The 24,571-nt window shown below is 41.8% G+C and overlaps 1 protein-coding gene across 3 annotated transcripts in view; it reads left to right on the top strand.

Annotated features, from left to right (window-relative positions):
* CSNK2A1 (casein kinase 2 alpha 1) overlaps positions 1-19,293 on the top strand; it is a 33,473-nt gene extending 14,180 nt beyond the window's left edge. For 2 of the 3 annotated variants that reach the window (XM_077832011.1, XM_077832010.1), the window contains 12 exons: positions 5,643-5,854; positions 7,327-7,438; positions 8,600-8,701; positions 9,185-9,235; positions 10,428-10,487; positions 11,476-11,559; positions 12,279-12,389; positions 13,330-13,431; positions 14,417-14,517; positions 15,466-15,614; positions 17,335-17,421; positions 17,974-19,293. In XM_077832011.1, the coding sequence (XP_077688137.1) occupies positions 5,754-5,854; positions 7,327-7,438; positions 8,600-8,701; positions 9,185-9,235; positions 10,428-10,487; positions 11,476-11,559; positions 12,279-12,389; positions 13,330-13,431; positions 14,417-14,517; positions 15,466-15,614; positions 17,335-17,421; positions 17,974-18,089 (1,176 nt within the window). In that variant the 5' untranslated portion in view covers positions 5,643-5,753 and the 3' untranslated portion in view covers positions 18,090-19,293. The remainder of the gene's footprint in view (positions 1-5,642; positions 5,855-7,326; positions 7,439-8,599; positions 8,702-9,184; positions 9,236-10,427; positions 10,488-11,475; positions 11,560-12,278; positions 12,390-13,329; positions 13,432-14,416; positions 14,518-15,465; positions 15,615-17,334; positions 17,422-17,973) is intronic. The other variant, XM_077832012.1, reaches the window with a different exon arrangement.
* Positions 19,294-24,571: the final 5,278 nt, after the last annotated feature.

Below are 24,571 nucleotides of genomic sequence, written 5' to 3'. Positions count from 1 at the left end.
AGAGGTTATGTAGTTCAACTTCCTGAGCTTAGGCAGAACCAAGTATACCTAGGCCATCCCTGACAGGAGTTTGTCTAACCTGTTCTTAAAAACCTTCAATGATAGGGCTTCCACAACTTCCTTTGTAACCTGTTCTAGTGCATAACTATCCTTACAGTTTAAAAGTTTTTCCTAATATCTAACCTAAATCTCCCTTATTGCAGATTGAGCTGATTACTGCCTGTCCTACCTTCAGTGGTCACGGAGTACAGGTGATCACCATCTTCTTTATAACAGCCCTTCACATGTTTGAAGACTCTCATCAGAGCTCCCCTCAGTCTTCTTTTCTCAAGACTAAACATGTCCAGTTTTTTACCCTTTCTTTATAGGTCAGGTTTTCTAAACCTTTCATCATTTTTGTTGCACTTCTCTGGACTCTTTCCAATTTATCAACTTTTTTCCTAAAGTTTGGCACCCAGAACTGGACATTTCTCCAGCTGAGGCCTTTCCATTGCTGAGTAGAGTGGGACGGTTACCTTCGGTATCTAACATATGACATTCCTATTAATACAATCCAGAATATTAGCCTTTTTCACAGCTACATCCTACTATTGACTCATATTCAATTTGCGATCCACTACCATCCCCCCCGATCCTCTTCAGCAGTACTGCCACCTAGCCAATTATTCCATTTATGTATTTGAGTCTTCCTTTCGAAGTATAGTACTTTGCACTTCTCTGTTGAATTTCACCTTGTTGATTTCAGACAAGTTCTCCAATTTGTCGCGGTTGTCTTGAATTCTAATCTTTTCCTGCAAAATGATAGCAGCTCTTCCCCTTTTGGTGTCATCCACCTATTTTATAAGCATATGTCCATTCCATTATCTGAGTCATTCATAAAAATATTGACTAGTACTGACCCTTGTGGGCCTCCATTAGATACACCCTCCCAGTTTGACAGCAAACCATTAACTACTTTTTGAATATGGTCTTTCAACCAGTTTTGCACCAACTTATAGTTACTTCATGTAGATCACATTTTCTAGGTGGTTTGAGACTGTCATGTGGGACTGTGTCAAAAGCCTTACTAAAATCAAGATATCACATCATCTGCTCCTTCCCATCCACTAGGCCAGAGGTCCCCAATCTATGGGCTGTGCCCCCTAGGGGGGCGCTGAGGAACATTCAGGGGATGTGCGGCTGGGACCCGCGGTGGGCAGGGAGGGAGCACCGCTCAGCTCCTGGCCCTGGTCCCGGTCCCATCCCCAGCTCCTGGCCCTGTGCTTAGGGCTCTGTTCCCATCCCGGTCAAAGAAGGAAATTAGGTTGGTTTGGCATGATTTGTTCTTGACAAATCCATTATGGCTCTTCCTTACCACCCTGTTATCCTCTAGGTGTTTACAAATTGATTGTTTAATAATTTGTTCCAGTGTCTTTCCAAGTATCAAACTTAGGCTGACAGACCTGTAATTTCTCAGGTATTCTTTGTTCCCTTTTTTTTATAGGTCGCTAATTGACCAGTGGAGCTATTACTTAGACTACAAAATATTAATAGAGGCCTGTGTTTTTTTGTAAGGCGGCAAGATGTAAAGTGCAGCACATACATGGTTGAATTATGTAGATTGTGCCCACTGTGATCTAGGTGCCCTCCGCACAAAGGAAGACACAACCCCTACACTTGACTGTATAATCTAAATAGAACACTTGTAAGGGTTTGTTTGTTTGGGGGGGATTTTTGTGGACCATTCTGAAATACAGCTGTCGTCTTTTCCAAAACTCTTTTCTAAAGCTAGCAAAGATCGTTATTTGGAGCCATTTAAACTGGTGGTTCTCAAACTTTTGTATTGGTGACTACTTGCACTCAGAGGCCTGCTGTGTGAGAGAGTTTCGGGGTGGAGGCTGACAGCTCATGACTCCTATGTAATAACCGCCCAGCCCCCTGAGGGGTCACAACCCCCAGTTTGAGAACCTCTCATTTAAACAAGTGTGCTGCCCCTTAAGTTGAAGGGGTGAGGATATGCAAGGATACAGGAAATATCTCCCTCTTTAGGAGGGAAGAAATGTAAGATTGCAAACCCCAGGATTCACTTATTATGGCTCTCAAGGGTGAGTGTCCTATTATGCACACCCGTGGTGCAATATAAATACTAGTCACTTCTATAGAGCCTTCCATCTGAGGAGCTGTAGGTGCTTTATGGTCTCTAAATGAGCTTCACAACAACCTTGTGAGATAGCTATTCTCAATTTATGGATACTAATAATGAGATCATGAGCACTGGTATCTGTTCTAGAAGTCGTTATGACTCTAGTCTCTTTAGGTTTGTATACTATGCTCAATACCATAGGAGCTATGCGCTTTCCAAAAGTGCATTCAGCAGTGTGACTAGTATCTCTCCTGCATGACTTTCTCCCTTCCTCCTACCAAGGAGATATTGTGTAGGATTTTTTAATGGATTATATGTACACTTTGCTGTGTTTGTATTACCAAAGGCAAGTTTAAAGTATGCCTTGCATTTGGAGCAAAAGGTGGTGAGGTTTGTGGTGGGTTAGGTGGTGCTGAAGTTCATTCCACTATATTGGACCAGCTCCTGAGAGAGCTGTCTTCTGCACAAATGAGCTTTACCCTTACAATGGACAATTCCATTTTGCCTGAGGATCAGAGTAGTCAACCGTGATCCCCAGCCCAGTTTTAGGTGATATTTTAAGTGCTCCGGGCTGAGACCATTGCATAAGCATTTAACAATAATAGGCTGCCCTTGTGGAGGAGTAGACTAGTTATGTTATGTGTTCAGGTCTAGATTTCAGACTGCTGCAGTTTCCACGGTATGCATCCGATGAAGTGAGCTGTAGCTCACGAAAGCTCATGCTCAAATAAATTGGTTAGTCTTTAAGGTGCCACAAGTATTCCTTTTCTTTTTGCGAATACAGACTAACACGGCTGTTACTCTGAAACCCATAATATTTAAATATTAAAATTTTTCCTTGGAATTGAAGTTAGTCTGTTCTGACTGGTTATGACAGTGGCATTTAATTTACATTAAAGCAAAGGGAAAGCTTAACTGAACACTCAGTGAGAGTCACACTAAAAACAAGAAAATGATAAACTGTTTACAATACTCCTAATAAGCAAGACGCAGAGCAGTGTCGTTGGCCATGGTACTTCATTTTCATTTGAATGTGAGACCACAGCTTTGAGAACCACAGCTTCGTGTAGGACAATCAGATGTGAAGTCTTAACTTTTTATGGTCAAATGATCAAAATTATTTTCCTCTGACTGTAGAATTTCCCCTGGTTAATGCAGCAGGCCCTGGTGAGGAGTCACAAGCTATTGAGAATAGTTTCAAACCAATGCTTGAAACTCTGGATGTCTCACAATGATCAGTCTTACTTAGGCCATGTCTACACAGTTCTTGTACTGGAATACTACTTTGAAACCTGTCAACTAGGTGCGGCTTTTTTACCGATGCAACACTTAGTATGGACACAGTTACGTCAGTATAAAAGTGTTCTATACAGGTATAGCTTATTCCTGTTCCCATATGGGAATAGCTCTACAGGTATAAGCACCTTTATACTGGTATAACAACCTGCACACTGGGGATGTCCTGCTTTAACTATACCAGTAAAGTTAAAGCAGTACAACTTTTGTGTGTAGGCAAGCCCTAAGGTACATGCCGAGCCCTTAAAAGTATGAGGACCAAGAGACTGGCTGTTGTTACTGTCTTGTTTGATCTTAAGTTAATGTGTCAAAGCTGGCTTTTGTGTGTAGAGGGTGTCAGTGTTGGGAGAAGAATATGAACATAGACCCTTCTCTGCTATTTCTCAGAACAAGAGGAAGTTGGAAAAGTTTTACACCACAAAAATGTTCAAAGGAGTGTTCGGTTGACTTCAGTAACTTTGTTGCTGTTAGGTTGCATTTGAGATCCTAGACCTGTTTTGAATCTACTAAACTTAGACTTTTATTTCTTGAGAGAGTAAGTAAGCTATATTAAAAAGTCTGGTTATTTCTGTTTGACACAAGCCTTTTCAAAGAGATTTGTGGTCAGTATGAACTTTCCTGCTTAGTTATGGAAGAAGGATCCTTGCTCTGAAGCAAGTTTCAAGGGTTTTTTACGCAAGTTATGGGAGGTCTTATGGAGGTGACTAACCTTTATCTAAATACATAATGGGAGAGAAGTTGTTTATCTAGGTACTAGCTAATTTCTTAAGTGGCATGGAGAAGCCACAGGAGTGACTCAGGGCCAGTGGTTCCTTTCATTCCACCAAATGAATATATGTGGTCATAAAAGCACAGCTTCTGCATGTTAGCCTAGATAAAATGCTTGGATTTATGTCTGTTCTCTGTGGATGAGATGGGGTAAATTACAGATGACAAGCACTGGTGAGCAGTAGAGAAGGATTTGTTTTACTGCAGGATTGTTGGCTGGGACACTAAGCATCAATATTTTTGTTCATTAACATAGCATCCACAGTGTTCTAGATGCTTTAGAGGTAAAAAAAAGCGACAATCTCTGCCCTGAGTTCTCACTCTAGATAGTATAAAAGTTTGTTGAATGATCAGTGAAATGTGCACACGTCTTGATGTTCTGTGCCTTTTTTCTTTGCTTTTTGCAGACTTAGGATTTGTTGGATGTGGAAAAATCAGTAGCAAACTATTTTAAATTAGGGTAGGGATCCCTTTGGGCAAGGTTTGTCTGCTCTTGGTTGAGTGGTTGTACTCTCAATAGCTGCGATAAGACGAGACACTATTTACTAAATATATGCTGGGAAAGTCTCTCACCACTTTGAAATGCCCCATCCACAGAAGACCTCTTTGTGGATCTCTGTTCTGAATATCAATGTCTTGGGCCATTGGCAGAGGCCAAAGCAAGAAAGCGTTTCTAGACACCGCAAAGGCCTTTCATTTCTAAACTTTACTTTTTTACAGTTTTCCCTGGTATGTTGGCTGTAGATGGAAAACTACTTTTCTGGAATCGGTTTGAAACTCTTGGGCTTGAGTTTAATAAAAAGCAAGCAATAGGGACAAGGGAGAATGAAAATAAATGTTTAAGCCTCTTCTTTCAGGCATATTTGATGCACTACAAAGTAGTGAAATCATAGGCTACTTTTGCCCTGATGCATTTATAGTTCTTAGACACACGATTATAAGTAAAGATTGAAATATTTAAATACAAAATATTGATATTTTTATAAAAAGTCTACTCCAGAAAACGTGTCAATCTACCCATCATCCCCCTGTATTATGCACCATCATATGTCATCTTGTAATGTGGATATAGTAGATTGGGCCCTTCAACATACGGTGACTTGGGCATTGTTTCTGTACTGGAGGGTTAAGAAGTTGGATGTTGTGTTGCTTTCAGAATACGGTTGAACTAGGAGTCTGTCTGCAGATTCAGACCACACTGCATTGATTCCAATTTGCAACTATGAAAGTTAGAGAACTTTTTTTTTAAAGTGAAATTTTGAATCTGCCAAAATTCATGGGGTAGTGCTCCTTCCCACTTACTCAGGATGAGCAAGCAAATACCATTTTTCAAGCCCTGAGGAATGGTCTCAGGCACACGGCCAGTTTCCAGTTCTGCTGGACAGCTTTTAATGATTAACTTAAACATTTTAATATTACCTTGAGATTTTAACCTTTGTTCATTTTGTTTCTGTAGTTGGAAAAACCAAAGGCCCATCCAAGGCTTTCACCGTGTGTCCGGCTTCGAGATCGGAGGCTATCAGAACTCTAAACGCCTAATATAACTCCACCCAGCAAGCTGTCCGACATGTCAGGACCCGTGCCAAGCAGGGCCAGAGTTTACACTGATGTAAATACACACAGACCCCGAGAGTACTGGGACTATGAGTCACATGTTGTTGAATGGGGGTAAGTGTCTGCACTTCGTATTGACTGTGCTGAGTGGGGGTTGATCCTTGTTGTATCTGGCTGAGTGATGTGTGGGAAGCTATCAGTTCGAGCTTCTATAATGCTTAAGGTTTTTCTTGCGTTTTGCCAGTATTCTAGTGTGAATGGTGTACGTTAGGGTTGTAAACTTTGTTACCATCAATTGTAGAAATAGCACAGTGCCCCTTCACGGTGTCTAAAAGATTTTCTTGTGTCATTATTTTAAAACTACTGCAGTATAAGAAAACTTTGAGCAGCCCCCTCCTTCCTTTAGTCTAGTTGCTTTTCAGTGGTGATGGAGAAACTAAGATCTTAGGCTTGGGTGAATAATTTGAAAAGGCGTCAAGGTACCTCTGTAAACTGGGTGACAATTGAAGGGACTTACGTAATAGACTTTTTTTTAAGTGTCTCTGTATCTATCACTTTGTAACAGTCTCATTGCTGAGCTCTCTTCAAGGCTCTGGAGAAGTTTTGTACCTTTCATTCAAAGGAATGGAGTGTTTAAATTGAGCTTAGAACTGAAACCTCCCAAGATTAAGACCGCATTGGTGCTAGCTGATATTGCAGCATTTCTGCTCTGATATAGCAGTGTCTCGGCTGTGTAGGCCCTTCCTGTGCCTGACTCTGAAATATACGTTGTCTTCTGAGCATAAGCAGTGTCCCAGACTCAGTCCATTTTAAACAGGTTTTATAGCACTGTCTCCCTTAGTAATTTTAATTGATGTTAACAGTCTACATTTGATTTTGTGATGTGCATGGAAGTCATACACATCAAGTCTATGCTGGAAGGACTGAACAAATGTATTGGGGTGGTCTCAATTGAAACACACCATTTTTCCCAGCCCTTCACTCAAGGAAAAGATTGGGTACGAGGCTTATTTTGTCGCTTGTTGGAGGAGAAACTGATCAGTTCAAGTGAACATGGTTCTTGTGACAGCCCAGGAAATAAATCCCCTATCCAAGAAAAGGTGTAAAACAGGCAATGACAATGAAAGGTTTCCTACACTCCTCTCCCAATGTTCTTCAGCCCTGAACAGGAGGGGTCACCTCTGTGTGTGTGAGGGTAACTGTCTACATGGCCCCTTCAGTCCTTGACCTCTCTTACTGAGAATGCTTCAAGGTCTCCAGGTCTGAAGGTGGTTTTTTTTGTGATGAACTCGTGTTGAGGAGGAACTACATGGAGACCAGGTCATTACAAATAGGCAGTTATCGAATGGCAGCTACTCTTCGTCATTACTCACCTGGGTTGGATTTGTATTGAGGTGGAAAGGTGAGGTTCCACATTTCTCTACCAGTCTTTGATTTCTTATTTTAGAAAGAAGAGTCCAGTCAGCCATTCTACCTAGCTTGTATAGAAGACAAGGCAGAGAGCTGATGTTTGTAGAGGGACAATTTTGTGAATGAAAAAGGACTGACTGAGCTCTTTGGGAATCTGTACCTTTCTCTCTCCACAGAAATCAAGATGACTACCAACTAGTTCGGAAATTAGGCCGGGGCAAATACAGCGAAGTGTTTGAAGCCATCAACATCACAAATAATGAAAAAGTAGTAGTTAAAATCCTCAAGGTGAGCAAGGGACCATGTGGAAGATGGAAATCTGTCCCTGGGCTGTTTAGGTGGATATAAAGTGCAGCGCTTTGGTATAGAACATCTGAGCCTCCTGAAATAATTCTGTTGTGGGAAATGTCACTCAGTGGCACTTGGAACCCCTTGGAGTTTCCTGTAACTCAGCACTATTCGCAGTCCATCCGGGCAAGCCCCATGCTTGCTTACCATGTCAAATCTGTCTATCGGAAATTGCTGCTTCTAGCAGCATCTGCTTCTGTGCCTATCCATCCTTCCAAGGTGCTGCTCTGTATCACGGTGTGCTGCTATGGCTTTCTCCCCACTACATTAGGAAACTAGGTTTTCTGTGAGATCAATGCCAGTACACCAGACATTAGCTTTTAGAGCTGAGCTCTTAATTTGTTGACACCAAAGGGATGATTAGAAAATTCTCTTGCCTGTGGAAGCCATGAGCTCCCTCCCCCATGAGCACTCTGGCTATTTTTCCCTTACGAACAGAGAGGCAAAACACTCAAGAGTCAAGCTGGAATTGTTCCTCTTTAAGACCATGGATTAGCTAAACTTTAGTGACTACTAACCTTAGAGCATTGCTTTTCTGCTCTACAGAATGTCCCCATAGTTAAGATTTACATCAAAAATGCGGATTCAAGAGGTAGGCTCAAGACTCTGGCATGTTGTCTCTGGCTAATAAAAGGTCATTAGCACTGGAACACGCATTTTACAGTCTTAATTGGTGAACTATTGTAATCCAGTGTTTCTCAAACTGGTTGTATTGCTCGTGTTCCACTCAGAGCTTGCTGTTCACATGGTGCTACTTCTCATTTCCAGCTGTCTGATCATATGCATAGTATCGGAATCATTTTGTATTTTTGGCTACCTTTCCAGGTAATGAGTGGCTTTAGCTGTTGCCCTCATCAGATGCTTGTACAACTGAGAGTGGAAGGAGAGATGGTTTGGTATCACAAATGTTTGAGACTCCCCTCCTTCTAATGCATGCAAAATCAGATAATGAAACTGGAAAGTTTGGCTTTTTAACCTAATTCCATAAGAGCTCTAACAGCCACTTTTAAGAGAGGGACAGCTGCTGAGCTGAAGCTTTTCCATTAGTCTTATTCACCGGAATATTTTATTTTACCAGTGCTTTGGGTTTTTTTCTTTCAGCCGGTAAAAAAGAAGAAAATCAAGCGTGAAATCAAGATCTTGGAGAACTTGCGAGGTGGTCCCAATATAATCACCCTTGCAGATATAGTAAAAGACCCTGTGGTGAGTATAAATGGCTTAGAGATGGTGCTCAAATTGCTGGGTTTGACTTCAGTGTTGACTTGTCCTCACTCCGCTTTCCCCTCTGCTCTTAAATCCTGTCTTTAAATTGCTTAATCAGATCAGCTTTCTAATCAGTTTAGCTTCTTTCAGAGCCAGCCCCCCTGACCCTAGCCTGGCACAGCTGTGCCCTGTGCCGATGTAAGTTTTCAGTGTAAACCAGCCCTTACCCTTCTTGACTAAGGGGCAGAAACACTGGACTGAAATGTGTGAATTCATTCTGCAAACACAGGGCCAATGCAAAGTAGTGATGGCTTCAGCTCTGCCATCTCTTTGTCAATACCGGAAACAACTGAAGCATGTAAATTGTCCAGGGGAAAGGGATTTTAGTCATAATCATAGAAAATCACCAGATTCATTCATAAGTGCTTACAAAGATTGCTTATCAAAGATTTAACATAGCTAAATACTTTTCTCTCTTCCTAGTCCCGGACCCCTGCTTTGGTTTTTGAACATGTAAACAACACAGACTTTAAGGTACAGTTTGAGTTTTCTGCTTGTAATTGTGTTCTTTTCCATTTGAAAGCCACCTCCCTTAACTTTTATTTATGGAGAGGGACTAGTACCGGGGTCTTGGGCAGGTAATTCAATAGCTGTTTCCTTCTGACATGTTATCCTGACATTAAAGATGGCTAATTCTGGGGCAGAGGTTTGTAACTTGCTCATTCATAATGACTCAGTAGTAGAGCACTGAATAGAACCCAGGAATCCTGATCCCAAGTCCCATTCTGTTAAACACTTCTTGTACATCAGGTGAATCTCCTGAACATTCATTGGTCTTTTTCCAATTTTGAAATGTGAAAATGCATGTTTCTGTGGCTTCAGTTCTGTGGCGAGAGAGTTAAGTGCTGCTTGCTGTGAACTCTTTTGGCCTACTTCTGGAGTTATTTACCCCTTCACATAACACAAGAACCAGGGGTCACCCAAAGAAATTAATAAGCAGCATGTTTAAAACAAACATAAAGGAAGTACTTCTTCACACAATGCACAGTCATCCCGTGGAACTTGTTGCCAGGGGACTTTGTGAAGGCCAAACGTTAACTGGGTTCCAAAAAGATTTAGATAGGTTCATGGAGGATAGATCCATCAATGGGTATTGAAGATGGTCAATAATGAAACCTATGCTCTGGGTGTCCCTAAACCTCTGACTGCCAGAAGCTGGGACTGTACGACAGGGGATGGATCAGACAATACTTGCCATGGTCTGTTTATTCCCTCTGAAGCATTTAGCACTCACCACTGTCGGAAGACAGGATACTGGCCTAGATGGACAATTGATCTGACCCATTATGGCTATTCTTTTGTTAACACCATCTGGAATAGTTGTCTTAATTCTGCAGAAATCTTCAGCCTCTGAGAGCCAGCCTGCAAGCCACTGCTTTTTATGACACTGCATTGGAGGGTTGAGGGTGTCTGTGGGAAATGGAATCAGAACTGTACTCCTTGGAAGTTAGCTTTACATTGGCCAGAATTGGAGGTGAACAATACAGCTGAATTATGTGAGGAAGGGGGCAGTGCTGAATGGCTGGTGGATTGAGGAAATGTTGCTACCACCATCAGTGCAGTTGGAAAAACAGAGTTGCAGGGAACCTGGTTGTTTTGTTCTGTATTGGCATGGATGTGATTTCCTGCTGTGTTAACACTGAAGTGATGTCTTTGTCTCCCACAGCAATTGTACCAGACATTAACAGACTATGATATTAGATTCTACATGTATGAGATTTTGAAGGTAAGTGGACGATCTCCAGTTCATTAATTTTTTTATCAGTTTTGTGTGGATCTGGGATTTGCCCCGATACAGTCCTACAGTGGTTGGCGTGACTAGTCAGTGATAGAAAACAAATGCAGGTGGGAGAAGGATCAGGTCTCTGAATGACAGAAATGAGGGCTGATATCAAGTTTACAGGAACTGGCCTATCTTGTTCCCACATATTCTAGCCCTGCTGGGTATAGACTGGTGCTGCCTTTGAGTTTTTGGGTACACTGAGACAAGTAGAAATACTAATCAGATTTGTGTACAGCCTGCAAAAGGGGAAAACTTGGACCGGAAGCTGCTGGCTTCCTGCCTTAATATAGTCTGTGAACTGAGTGCATTTGCAGCACAAAATCCCCTTTCTTATGCACGTTGGGGATGTCCTTTTTTTCCTCCTTTCATCAGAGTTTGAAGGAAGCTAGACCTGTTTGGTCCATGGTGCCTTATAGCTCTGCTTTTATGGATGTTATTGAAATTCCACTTACATTAGGAGGCATCTGAGGTGAAGCTAGAAGCATTGCTCTCCCCAAAACATGTTGGTGGACCTACTCCTGGGGAGAAGGTATTGAAAGGCATGTTCTATAGGTTTTCTTTTTAGTATGAGTCTGAGTAGAACATAGTCGGGTCTGCTGTGTGGTGAGATTGGGGTATGCATGAAAACGCTTCCCCATCTGCTGCATTTGAAGAAAACTGTATCTCAGACATTAGTCCTGTAACCAGTATTAACTTTACAAATGGTTCGGTTCATAAATCTGTCGGAAGTAGGGCAGTTATCTATTTTTAGAATCCCTTCTCATACAGCTTCCTTCTTTCCTATGCATGGGAGCCTTGTCAAGGGAGTAGATCTCAAGGAACACAAAATGATGGAGTTCCTTTGTGACCCCTGCTTTGGTCAGAGTGGGTGTAAAAGAAAGCTGCTAACCTGTGTTGAATGACTTCTTCCTTTCCTCTGTTCTATATACAGGCTTTGGATTACTGTCATAGCATGGGAATCATGCACAGAGATGTCAAACCCCACAACGTCATGATTGACCATGAGCACAGAAAGGTAAGGAGCAGAATGCTGGGTGGGTTTCACTTTTTTCTTCAGATCTACAGCACCTCCATCATGCCATCGCTGTGCTGTGGTGCTGCCAGAAATCAAGGCTCAAAGTGGCAGCTTTTCCATCATGTGAATAAATCTAAAATGAAAATCTGTAAAAAGCCTTTAACTAAATAGCTACAGTTAAACTTTATACAGAATTACAACTGTTTAAGTGATGGCTCTTCCTCACGTGTTGTAGTTCATACTGTAACATGTACAGCTCGGGGTGATTACATGTACATGTGATTCCTCTGTGTGGTTGGAATGTGGCCACTGCTTTTACTTGCAAGTCTAGCTATGCTAGTGATTATAATGGTTCCTTTGTCCCTCAGAAACTGATCTTTAATGAGACATCCCTACCCTGTTAACCCAGACAGAAGCAGCTTGTGCTAAGAAATGTTTCCTTGCCACTACGTTAGATCTTGGAACTGAAATACAATGCTCTGGCTTGCTCAAATAGTCTCAGGTGTGTGGTGGGGTTTAAGTATTTCCAGCACAAAGACAGACGGGTAGTGGTGTCGAGTTTAGACAAATGTTCATTATCTCACGTCTAGCTGATTAAAAAGACCCAGTATTACTCTAAAATTTCACCAAATTAAAATTTTTGAGACGTGGTGTCTAGAGTCATTTGGAGAGCCAAGGCCCAGACCAGACCTTCTTACCTCTTCCTCTTCCATTTCTAGCTGAGGCTAATAGACTGGGGTCTGGCTGAATTCTATCATCCTGGCCAGGAGTACAATGTCAGAGTGGCTTCCCGATACTTCAAAGGACCTGAACTCCTTGTAGATTATCAGGTAAGAATCACAAGGGAGGTTCAGACCAAAGTTGCTTAACTTTGGCTTATACAGAAGCCCAATACCATACCAAAATAGGAGACTAAGGAATTAGAACATCTGAAGACTTGACAGAATTCAAGAACCTTGGAGGACCTGTCCTCCAATGCAGAAAAAAAGCAGCAGAGGGCATTCAGCATCAGTGTACTGGAGAGACAAATGTTTCTAAGAGGCTCTAGAGAAGAGCCAAACAACTTAAAGGCCTGCTTCCTTGATTTCAAAAGCAAGGGAAGATAAGGGGACCAGCCTTGTACTAAGGAAGAGCATACAAAGAATTGAACTGGACCCATGTTTACACTCGGTAACTAAATGTATGGTATAAATTACTGAATGGAGCCATTAAAATCCTAAAAAGAGAGGTTATTGCTGTAGTTCATTTTAACTACATGCTGTTTCCATTGTGAAGGGTTACAAACTGAGTGCTGGGGATGGAAAGATGTTACTGACTGACCAAGGGGCACAGCACTCCCAGATTCTGTTCTGGTTCAGGGCCAAGCCAACTTCTCACCTGCCAGTTTTTCCTAGGGGAGAAACAACCTGTTTCTGTTCTTTCTTGCTTACCCCACATTACTTCTCTGGCAACACAACCTGCCAATTGATCAGTTCCATAATATCTACCTCCAGTAAATGTAACAAGGCATGTGAGGGCTGCAGTTCCATCCAGATAGAAAGATGGAGCTGAGGACATCTGCCACTGTTCTTTTACGTTCCCAGAGCCCAGTTTGAGCAACTGGAATTTTAGAACCAAACAAGGTTTTCTAGGATCGTATTGTGTTAGCATGTTTCATTCTTTATTCCCAATGTCATCTGGCCTATATATCATTTGGACAACACTCTTTAGCATTGGAGTCACGTAAGTTAGCTTTCCAGAAGGAGTGAATCATGTCTTTTCTTTTTTCAGATGTATGACTATAGTCTGGATATGTGGAGCTTGGGTTGCATGTTGGCCAGTATGATCTTCCGAAAGGAGCCATTTTTCCATGGCCATGACAATTATGATCAGGTGAGTTTGGCAGGTACAATCCCCATGGTCCAGGTTTCTAGTTTGCATTTCCAGCCATTACAAGGGGCTGAAGAATAAGCATTTATCATCACTATTTTTCTCAATCTGAAGACGTGTTTTAGTCTCTATTCAATGTGTAACATTTTCTGCTGATTCAGTGGAAATGTATGGATAGCAGGAACAGTACTTCAGTTGAGCCCTGTCTCAGCAGGTGTATCTGAAGATATTTGTGCTCACCAAGAGCAATGGTTCTATTTAGCCTAGTAGACAGTGTGTTTCAGGTGTTTCAGAACAACAGCATGGACAAGTAACATTATATGAAAAGCCCTTCCTGATACCATCATCAGTCTTGCTCTCAGACTTACCCAGTATCTTCATGGTTTCTCTTATTCAATAAAGTGACTGACTTCACACCAAGTTCCTTATTTATCCTCTTTGGGTACTTATGCACCAGAATTATATAGGTTCTAGGACCATGCGTCAAAACTTTCAAATGGAACATGTCTAAAATTAAGCCCTTAAATCCATTGGAGCTGTGGGTGGATCAGGTGCCTAAACTGATATGAGAAGTTAAAGAATGTTGGCCTTCTTGTTCAGACCTTCATTCCAGAGCCCTCTAAGATAGTGCATTGCCCTTCAGTGGCTCATTCTGGGGCTTCTGCTTTTTCCCCGGTTTTATTCTTACCTTCACACACAGTTGCTATTTTGGGGCTTTTCCTCTACAAATTGAATTAGAATATTGCATGCCCTCCTCTAATAGACTGCCATGACTGACAAGAAGAGCTGAATATCGGTACGGGTATGTTTGCAGTATTTGCAATCCTGTGCAGTTTGGGAGTAGGAGCCACAAGATCACCCCTGAACATGGATTCTGTGTTCTGGAATAGCACTTCAGTGCTCATAAGGGGATATACTGTGTTACTTTCATGATGGTTGTATCACATCCTTCCCCCTTCACAGTGGTTTATTTTTTGTTTGATACCAGTTGGTCAGGATAGCCAAGGTGCTGGGGACAGAAGATCTATATGACTACATCGACAAATACAACATTGAACTGGATCCACGCTTCAATGACATCTTGGGCAGGTGAGCCAGGAACCTTTCAGATCTACCCAAAATCGTTGAGCAGGTAGACTAATGCCCTGGCAGCAGCGCTTTGTCTAGACACAGACCACTGTCTAGGGAAGAAAGCAGCTGCAGGGCTCCTAAAACTAACCTGGTTCTTATGTGATATCAATCCAGTAGAGCAGTGCTGCCTTGAAAAGAATCTTCTCTCTGCAGATGTGGCTGAGGACAGGTGCTGACAGATTCTGGGAGATCTTGTAGGCAATAAATGTACAGTTGGAGTTAGTGACTAGGGGAATTTGAGGCAGCCATTGACTTTGTTATAGCAAATCAATCACTGCTTAGGAGGAGGTAGATTTTTCTAATACAGTGATCATTTTCAGTGGTGACATCCACCAAAACTACCTTGTGGGAGGTGGAGAGAGAGGGCTTGTCTACACTACCGGATGGATCAACGGGCAGCAATCAATCCAGCAGGGGTCGATTTATCGTGTCTAGTATAGACACGATAAATTGACCACTGATTGCTCTATCGTCAACTCCAGTACTCCACCTCAACAAGAAATGCAAGGGGAATCGATGGGAGAGCATCTCCCGTCGACACACCGCACTAAGTAGATCTAAGTACGTTGACTTCAGCTACATTATTCACATAGCTGAAGTTGCGTAACTTAGATCGATCTCTCCGTAGTGTAGACCAGCCCGAAGTGTGGGCTGGGAGTTAATTTCACAGCCTGAATCAGAGTGCTGTAAGAAGTAACACTGACTACTGTGCCACCGAGCGGTGGCATGGTGTACTTCAACTTTATAATCTACAGTACAGTTTTGATCATATTTGCTGCCACACTGAATAGTGATGGTATCTCTTGTGGCATACCCCTGGCCAGAAGGCCTTCTTTAAAAAGAGGAAAAGCCATATTCAGCAGGGGTGTTGCAGACTCCGCTCATTTGACTTTCCTAACTCTACAGGCACTCCCGTAAGCGATGGGAGCGCTTTGTTCACAGTGAGAACCAACACTTGGTGAGCCCAGAAGCTCTGGATTTCTTAGACAAATTGCTGCGGTATGATCACCAGTCACGACTCACAGCAAGAGAAGCCATGGAACACCCCTACTTCTGTACGTATAAACAGTCTCATGTTTTGCTACTGTTTGAGCTGCTGGTTCTGTTGGTTAATGATGATGGAGATGGGGCAAGCGGCTGTAAACTGAGCCTTGTCTCTCCAGATACTTGCATAGCATCTGAGAGAGTGTTTGCCTCTGACTGTGGTAGATGGGGTAGTCCATTACCACCTAAGCTAGCCTGGATTTGCCCTGCTGGGAAGGGAAGGCACTCCCAGGAGGGAGAATGAGTTGTGGTATATGGTACTGTCAAGCCAGTCAATCAGCTGCCTTGTTAATGAAGACACCTAGTGGTGTTGTGTTGGTGATAATTAGACATCTGTGCTGCAATTGTTTATCTATTGACTGTCTTTTAATAAAACCAGATGAATAGTATCTCATCCCATTTTGTTGATTAATGTGCAACTGAATGAATATCTTGTTTTAGTTTTTGCCTATATTTTGTTTGATAGTATGGCAAAATTCTCACACATTTGTTCAAACCTATTTGCGATTTCTTCCACAAATAATTCTTGTTCCGAGGATTTTTCGTGAATAGTTGCAACAATGTTAAATCTGATTATTTATTGAGTAACGCTAGTCACATTGTTTTCTTGGTCCCTGATTGACTCATACAATTAACCAACACGGTCTACAATGAAAATTTTGCACCTTAATACACAACTGTTTTTGGCAAATGTTAGAGCTAAAAAATTGATTTTCTTGGTTCTTAGCAATTGTGAAGCTTGAGTGCAGAACTTTCATGAAGAGCGAATGCAAAAGACTTCTAGAAAGAGCTGAAGAGAATTTGATTCCAAATATGAACAAGTATCTGCAGAAAAATGGTTTCAAGATTTGCTCAGCTGTAGTCAGCAGCAACCAGGGAAACATTTATGGTTCCTTGTGCTGCTGCTGCAGAAGCAGGGCTCTGGGTCTTTTATTATCAGCCATGGGTGTGGCACTGTCTGTCTGCAGCTGGGAAGAAAAGGGGCAGTTAATGAAAGAGGCTTTTTCTGGAAGATAAAGACCTAAAAAGCAATTGTCACCCTGAAGTTATAGTATTGTGTTAAACCCTCAATACACTGAACAATTTAGGGTTGTATTTAGAAATTATCTGTTAATTTGGGATAAATCTCTGATCCACTAAACTCACTTTCAAAGATCAACTTTATTAGAAGTCGTCTTTCCTTCCCAGACTAACTTTGAATCATAGAATCATAGAATACCAGGTTGGAAGGGACCTCAGGAGGTCATCTAGTCCAACCCCCTGCTCAAAGCAGGACCAATCCCCAATTTTTGCCCGAGATCCCAAATGGCCCCCTCAAGGATTGAACTCACAACCCTGGGTTTAGCAGGCCAGTGCTCATACCACTGAGCTATCCCTCCCCGCCCCCCAAACGGAAGTCTCCTTCGAGCCGGAATGAGATGAATTGGATGCATTTCCCTCAGCTGTCTTTTATCATGTTAAGCACACTCACTGAGACTAGAGTGCTGCATTACTGCAGCTTATCAGTGATCAAATGCAACCCTCTTACACCTGTGCGCATCTCCTACCAAAGTCCATGGGACTTGCTTCTGTGTACCAGAGGGCGGAATTTGACACTTCGTATAAGAATGCTTAGTAGTGCATACTTATACAGCAGGTAGTCGTGCAAATACATTTTCCATCATGCAGGTCTTGTGCTTCTGAGATGCTGTCTGGCAGAACAAAACCTAACCCTTCGTATGTTGTTCTTAGATCCCATTGTGAAGGACCAGGCTCGGATGGGTTCATCCAGCATGCCAGGTGGCAGCACTCCTGTCAGCAGTGCCAGTATGATGTCAGGTCAGTTCCTTCTTGGTAAATGCTGTAAAACTTCCTGTACAACAGCTAGATGGGAGGTGAGGAAAGCAATCAGGACTAGTGAATTCTGCAGGCAGTGCCGCTAGCTGTCAGGTACAGGGTATGGCCTACGTAAGGGGGCTACAAAGGAGTTGGGGATGAAATAGGAGGAAAGATTGGGATGGCTTCACTAACTTAACCTGCCGTAGTCCCTGCTTGTTTCACAGGGAAGTGTTCTGCTGCTCTGAATGCCTTTGGGGCCGGTTTGAAAGATGTCAAGATGGGAGGATAGTAGTTATCCAGAGTCACGTGTCCGCTCCCAAAAGCAGACGTGTACAAACGTGATTCTCCCCACACCATTTGAGACCAGTGGTGATTGTTCAGAGGCCAGTGAAAGCTCTTTAGTCACATCTTATTCTTTAGAATGTAGTTGCATTTTGTTACGCTCCCACTAAAGTGGCCTCCCAAAGTAGCTGGCCTTTAGAAGCATGTTGGGTTGCCTCAGGTATGATGTGCCATCCTCGCTCTAATTCATGCTGAATTGTCTTGTTTCAGGGATCTCTTCAGTGCCAACACCTTCACCCCTTGGACCTCTAGCGGGCTCACCCGTGATTTCTGCCACCAATACTCTGGGGATGCCGGTTCCAGCTGCTGCAGGAGCTCAGCAGTAGTGATGGGTTTTGTCTCCAAATGCCTGAGCTGAGTCAGGTGGGGAAGAGGTTCCCCCTCTACCTCTCCCCAGGATGCAGCTTGCACCCGGCAGGGGAAGGGAGGGGATGGAACACTTCGGAGGCTCCGTGTCTGAACAGTTGCTTGTGGATTTATAGTAGTTCAGTCATTATATAAAAAAAATTATTATAGGCTGATTTTTTTTTTTTTTTTTACTTGAACTTTTCGTAACTCAGGGGAATCCCTGAAAATACTGCAGATGGAATATTTCTCGGACAATTTTTTTCCCAAACTCCTCATCACTTGAGAACAAAGATGAACCAACTACATTTCCAGGCCGTTGTATCCTGCTGGAAATCTCTTCTCTTCACAGTCCCGCCATTACTCCACCACCAGCTCACACTTTGGGGGGATTGCCTTGTGCTTTTCTCTGGAGTCTACCAGACCAAGTCTTCACAAGGCAGTGGGAGGGGAATTCTTAAAGTACCAGTCACTTTAACACCATATTCTGCATATGACTCAACTGGGGTACAGTAAGGAGACAACTTCAGTTTGTAGAGATGGTAAAAACTTCTAAGAAATAAGTGCAGATAAGGCCTAAAACCCTATTCTGTCCTGTATGAATCATGTCTCCCTAGGAGCTAACCAGAGCGCTGATTCTCTCCCTTGCATGTAATTTTAGTCTTAAAGCATAAAGTTACCGATCCAGTTGATGTTCTTGCCATCTCCTGTTGAAGGTGCTCCAGTAGGGTAAGCTATACTCTAATCAGTACCTTTTCCACATAAGGTTCTTCCGGCCAATCCCTTGGCTTGGAATTCTGGAATTAATTTGTTACTGCATATATTGTTTTTTTTTAAATTGTTTATAGAGATTTCAAAATGGTGGCTACTTAGAGCTGGAAAATCAGACTGCACCAAGTCACATATTGAGTCATCCCCCACCAGCCCCGCCCTCATGTGCCATGTGGTGAGAATACTGGTTACCTCACAGTCTTGTAAATATGCACGGAGAGGAGGGAGCGAGTAGACTAACTTAAACTGAAATGGTAGACCTGTAATTGTGGACAGATATTACTATTGATGACAAAGCACCCTTGTTACAGCCTTGCTACCCTTTGCTGTGTATATATACTTTGTCCTTCATATGTGAAAGATCCACTGTTGGAATTCTTTGGTGTAAATAAACATTTTGGTTTTATTTATCAAGGTTAGATTTAAGTTCCCTGTGTAGAGGTCTCACTGGGTTGGTGTCGCACACTTTTACACAGGAGTGGCCTGCAGGCCTGCACATATTGAGGGAGCTGCTTTCCTATTCATATGCACCTTTGTATGATCTGTTTTAGTGAGCAGTGCAGAGAAGCCTTATAGAAGCATCACAAGCCAAAGTATCTCCTGGGATAAGGATTTTTTGCCATAGAATTCCTTTTGTTTCTCAGCCATGCTGGGATTTGTGGTAGGGAAACAATTCCCAGCTTTTTGTGCATTGCTGTTCACTGAAATCAAACCACTTAAGCTTGTCAGGTGCTCCACTGGAGAGAGAAACTTTAAGCACAATGGCACCCATCACTTCTGGATCCTCGTTTTAATGCCATTGCATCAGCTGCTTGTTCTGGGCATTGAGTACTCTTCTAGTTCTTGCAACGAGTCCTGAAGCCTTGGCATTTCACCCCGGCTTGTTCTATAAGCATCTACCACTTTAATTTTTTGTGGGGGGTTTCAACCATTATTTCCTTAGTGCTTCAATTAATTCTGCAAAGTAAGGCAATTGAGTGCATGGGCTGGATTAAATTGAGAGAAACTGGCCAGCATGGAACCCATAGCCCCCTTTACATTAGGATCACCTAAATGGGAGATGAATTTTTAATGCACACCAGGGTAGCTTTCTTCTCCATGATGTCATCCAGTGGAAATTTATTGTACTTAATCTTTTTATATCCTAGTATGATGTGAAAATCAGACCATGTTGACTGTTTCCTTGATGGGCAGTAGCTAAAAGCACCAAGTATGGAAAAGATATAACTTGTGGTTTGTTTGCACTAGGTTGGGAGCTACGCAGGACACTTAACCAATTTATTTTTTTTGTAAATGAGGAAGGACTGTAAATCAAAATATTTGGCTCCTTCCTAGCTAAGTGAGCATCATTGTAGATAAGGCTATATAATAAGGAAACCACAAAAAGCTGATGGTTCTCATGCCCATTAAGCCTTGCAAAAGAAAGCAAGAAAACAAGATGAGAATGGAAGGACTCCGTTCTGGAAGTGACACAAGCTCTTTATATAAAATGCTACATCAGACTCCCTGCACAAGCATGCAACTAAACAGACTGAGATAGTGTGTCCAAGTGGTGATGGGAGGGCAAGGGTTTACAGATTGTAACAACTTCTGTGTTGTAAATTACCTCATCTGTATACCTTGTATTGGAACACTTGTTTCTCAGCACTACTCGTGTCTCTGCATTGTGTTAGAGGGCAGGAAATCAAATGCCAATATATTAGTCCTGTTGGCAACTAACCTTCAAGGTCTTTTTTTAAAGGTTTTTTTATCTTGTTTGAAGTGGCCCTTTTTTTGTTGAAGTTAGACTTTCTTTTCTCTTGATTAATTGGTTGTAATTGTATTGTAATTGTTATAACTAAACCTAACCATGCTGGGAAGAAGTTGTGCCATGGAGGTCTTTAATTTTTTTTAATAAAAACATTGAAACAAAAACATCCCCTCAGAGTGAGCAGTACAGTAACCTGCAGCTAGTTACACATGCATACTAAATTGCTTTGATTTTACACAAATTATATTGGTATCTTCCATAAAAGGAAATAAAGATGAAATGTAATTGTATCCATTCTAATGCTGCAGAAACTTGTGCCCTGCTCAGACAGTACTTTTTTATCTTCTGTACCCATACCACTTTGCTCCTTGTTTTTTCCAGGCTCACACAAGCAAGCAAGTCCTGGCTTGTCAGAACTTGGATGGAGGCCTCCAAAAAGCATCTAGGTGCTGCTGGAAGTGGTGTTGATTTGGCGGGTGCATTCTTTCCTCTGAGTCAGTCTCTGTGGCGATTAGGGACACGCTATTGGTGGCAACAATGTCACTTGGATGAAGGATAAAAACAAATGTCCTGGTCATTTGTGGTCACTAAAAACCTTATGTTGGTCTTCAAAAGTATTAGATTTTGTGTAGGAGAGTGGGGCTAATTTGAGTAATTATATTTGCACCCAAATTGCCCCTGCAGTTCGAGCTGGATTAAGGCAGTGACTCTCAAATTCTGCAATTAGGAGTATGTGGAGCCCTTCCTCTTAATCCATGGAATGAAATTTCAGGAACACAAGCAATGCGATGAAGGAGGATATGTAGTTAACTGAAAAGGGATCTATGTCTTGCAAAGCAAATGTTGAGCTTCTGATGATCTGGTATTTAATTCCTGGCCTAAACTACTGCTCTGCTGCTAAATAGTTGCCACATTACAACCTAGAGGTGGATGCATTTAAATGGCAAGTGATGCAATCTCCAAGTTGTCTTTAACACCAAGAAGCCCCAGTGAGGATCAGGGCCTCATTGCGCCAGAAGCTGTACAAATACACACTGAAGAAAGTCCATACCTGCAAGAACTCCCTATCATTTTTTGTAAAGTGGTGGTAGTGGATGAGGTGCTATGTAAATACATGATACTATTAAACTGGGCCTGAAATGTAGAGAGGAAAAATGTGAGAAGGGAGGGAAAAATAAAGCAAATTAGAAGTAAAATAATTCTGGCTAGCTCTGCTATAATGGTCTCTCAGACAAGATCTTAGTACAACTACTTGTGATATCTGTTTTGGTACAAACGACGAGGAGTCCTTGTGGCACCTTAGAGACTAACAAATTTATTTGGGCATAAGCTTTCATGGGCTAGAACCCACTTCATCAGATGCATGGAGTGGAAAATACAAGAACAGGTATAAATACATTAAAAGATGGGAGTTGCCTTACCAAGTGTGAGGTCAGTCTGACAAGACAATTCAATTTACAGTAGGATACCAAAGGAGGAAAAACTTTTGTAGTGGTAATGAGAGTGGTCCATTTCAAACAGTTGACAAGAAGGTATGAGTAACAGTAGGGGGAGATTAGTATGCGAGAAATTAGGTTTAGGTCTTGTAATGACCCAGCCACTCCCAGTCTTTATTCAGGCCTAATGTGATGGTGTCCAGTTTGCAAATTTAATTCCAGTTCTGCAGTTTCAGGTTGGAGTCTGTTTTTGAAGTTTTTTTGTTGAAGAATTGCCACTTTTAGGTCTGTTATTGAGTGACCAGTCTCATTGGTGGTCAATTTGCTTATTTTCATCTTCGTTTGCACTGGAGAGAGGAGCCTTTCTGAGTGTCAGTTGATGGATTTGGCTTCTTTCTCTGTTCTCCATGTTTCTCTGGGTCACCCTCTGTCTCTTTCCAGGTGGCATCCATGTGGACTTGAAGGATGCCACCAATATGACTTCCACATCAAGTAAAGGATGTCCTAAATGTGATCATCTTTGTCATCTTACCATATTTGATGCTTTAGGTTGGTTTGCTCTCCTTAAAACTTCTGATGTTGCAGAAACTCTTTCCAAGAAACTCTGAACTTTCACAGGCATTTACTTTGGAATGAAGTAATCTTACGATTTTTTTAGATTTCCATGACTCTGCTCCATAAAGGACAGACTTGATGCTGGTGTTAAATATTTGTATTTTTGTTGGTGCCAATCTTGCCATTTTTCCAAATCTCCAAGTTTATGAAAGTTGTTTGCTTTTGATATTCATTGCTTGACATTTACCATGGTGTCACCAACATTGCACATCTCTTCCCTGGGAAGGTAAAGTGACTTACTACTTTTACTCTCATGGCTGCTTTGAGGATATTAGTAGTCATATATTTTGTCTTCCTGTTAATGAACATACATCTTTTGTTGTGTGTGCCAAAAGCATGATGTTTTCTTCCATTAAATGATGCGTTGAACTAAGCAAGACGACGTCATCACGAAAAACGTCATCCAGTTGTGATCATTTGTCCATAAAATTCCTTGGTTGCCTTCTGTGGTTACTTTCCTCATGACATAGCAAATGATGAATGCAAACAATAGTGAGGACATAATACACCCTTGCCTTACTCCAGTTGTTGGTGCAAACTATTGGCTATTGTCACCATCTCTGGCTACATGTTCAGAATTATCCTATAGATCCTTTTGCATCCGATGAAGTGGGCTGTAGCCCATGAAAGCTTATGCTCTGATAAATTTGTTAGTCTCTAAGGTGCCACAAGTACTCCTGTTCTTTTTTTCATATAGATCCTTAATTATTCAAATTACTTTTGCTGGTATTCCGTAGCATACATAATTTTACAAAGGCTGTTTCTGTGTGCAATCAATAAAACTTACACAGGGTGCTTGCCACTCCATACTTTGTTCTGAGAATAACAATATGGTCTGCACATGATCTCAATGAAAGAGAGGAACAAGCAGGTTAAGTTGGAGATGTATTTGCTTCTTGATACATTCCAGGATGCATTATTTCCTAGGCACTGAGTAATAATTCCTCTCCAGCTATGGCAGTTGATAAGGTCACCTTTCTTTGGCAATTTTACTAAAAGGCTTCTTTCACTGGAATGGATTCTTTTCTTCTATCCATATTTTATCCCAAAACCCCAGGAAAGTCTGCGGGCTGTTTCAACACTTGCTTTAAGTGTCTTTCCAGTAGTATCCTCTCCAGGTGCTTTGCCACTTTTAAGGTTACTGATGGCTTTTCTAACATCCACTGTAATATCTCCTAAACTGATACCAAACTTGGATGGTAGGTCTTTGTCACGAATGTCTAGTAATTTTGCTTGGTCTTGGTCTGTTTAAAACAGCCTGAAAATGTTTTTCCCATCTTTTCCTTTGTTCTTCTGCACTAGAAATCTTTTCTATTTGCATCTTTAATAGGGCTTCCACTATTGCTAAAGTTTCCTTTGATATTTGATCCTTATACAAGGTTGTAAGGTCACTCTTTGGCTAGCACGGTCAGCCTCTTGACCTGTTTTATCAGTATATGCCCTTTTATCTGCTCTAGCACTCCTTTTTATCTCTCTGGCTAGAGCTCTCCTCTTCCACTTGCTCATGTCTTCGTCTTAGCATTTAAGAGATTTTGCTTTAGTTTCTTTTCCATTAATCCATTTGTCCGCTTCTAGATTCTGTTGCTGTTAGGACTGTCTTTGCCGTTTCTAGGTAGTACAGTCTGATGTCTTCCTGCAGAGCATCGGTCTTGATTTTCTTCAGTTGACTCTACTACAATAAACTGAAAACTGATTTCAACAAACTGAACTGTACTTAGTGTCGGAGTCTTTTAATAGTGTGCTGTCTTCTAACCTTCTTCATCCTCTTTAACTTGAACTTGAATTTAATGATACTAAGGTTATGGCTACTGCCCCCATCCGTTCCTCTCTGTCTGCCAACAAACTAGAATTTCTTTGAAATGCAGGTGTGATCTACCTGGTCCTTCATAGT

The sequence above is a fragment of the Eretmochelys imbricata genome, chromosome 13, assembly GCF_965152235.1.
Source record: "Eretmochelys imbricata isolate rEreImb1 chromosome 13, rEreImb1.hap1, whole genome shotgun sequence".
Classification (NCBI taxonomy): domain Eukaryota; kingdom Metazoa; phylum Chordata; order Testudines; family Cheloniidae; genus Eretmochelys; species Eretmochelys imbricata.
This window is presented reverse-complemented; position numbering and strand designations above follow the sequence as displayed.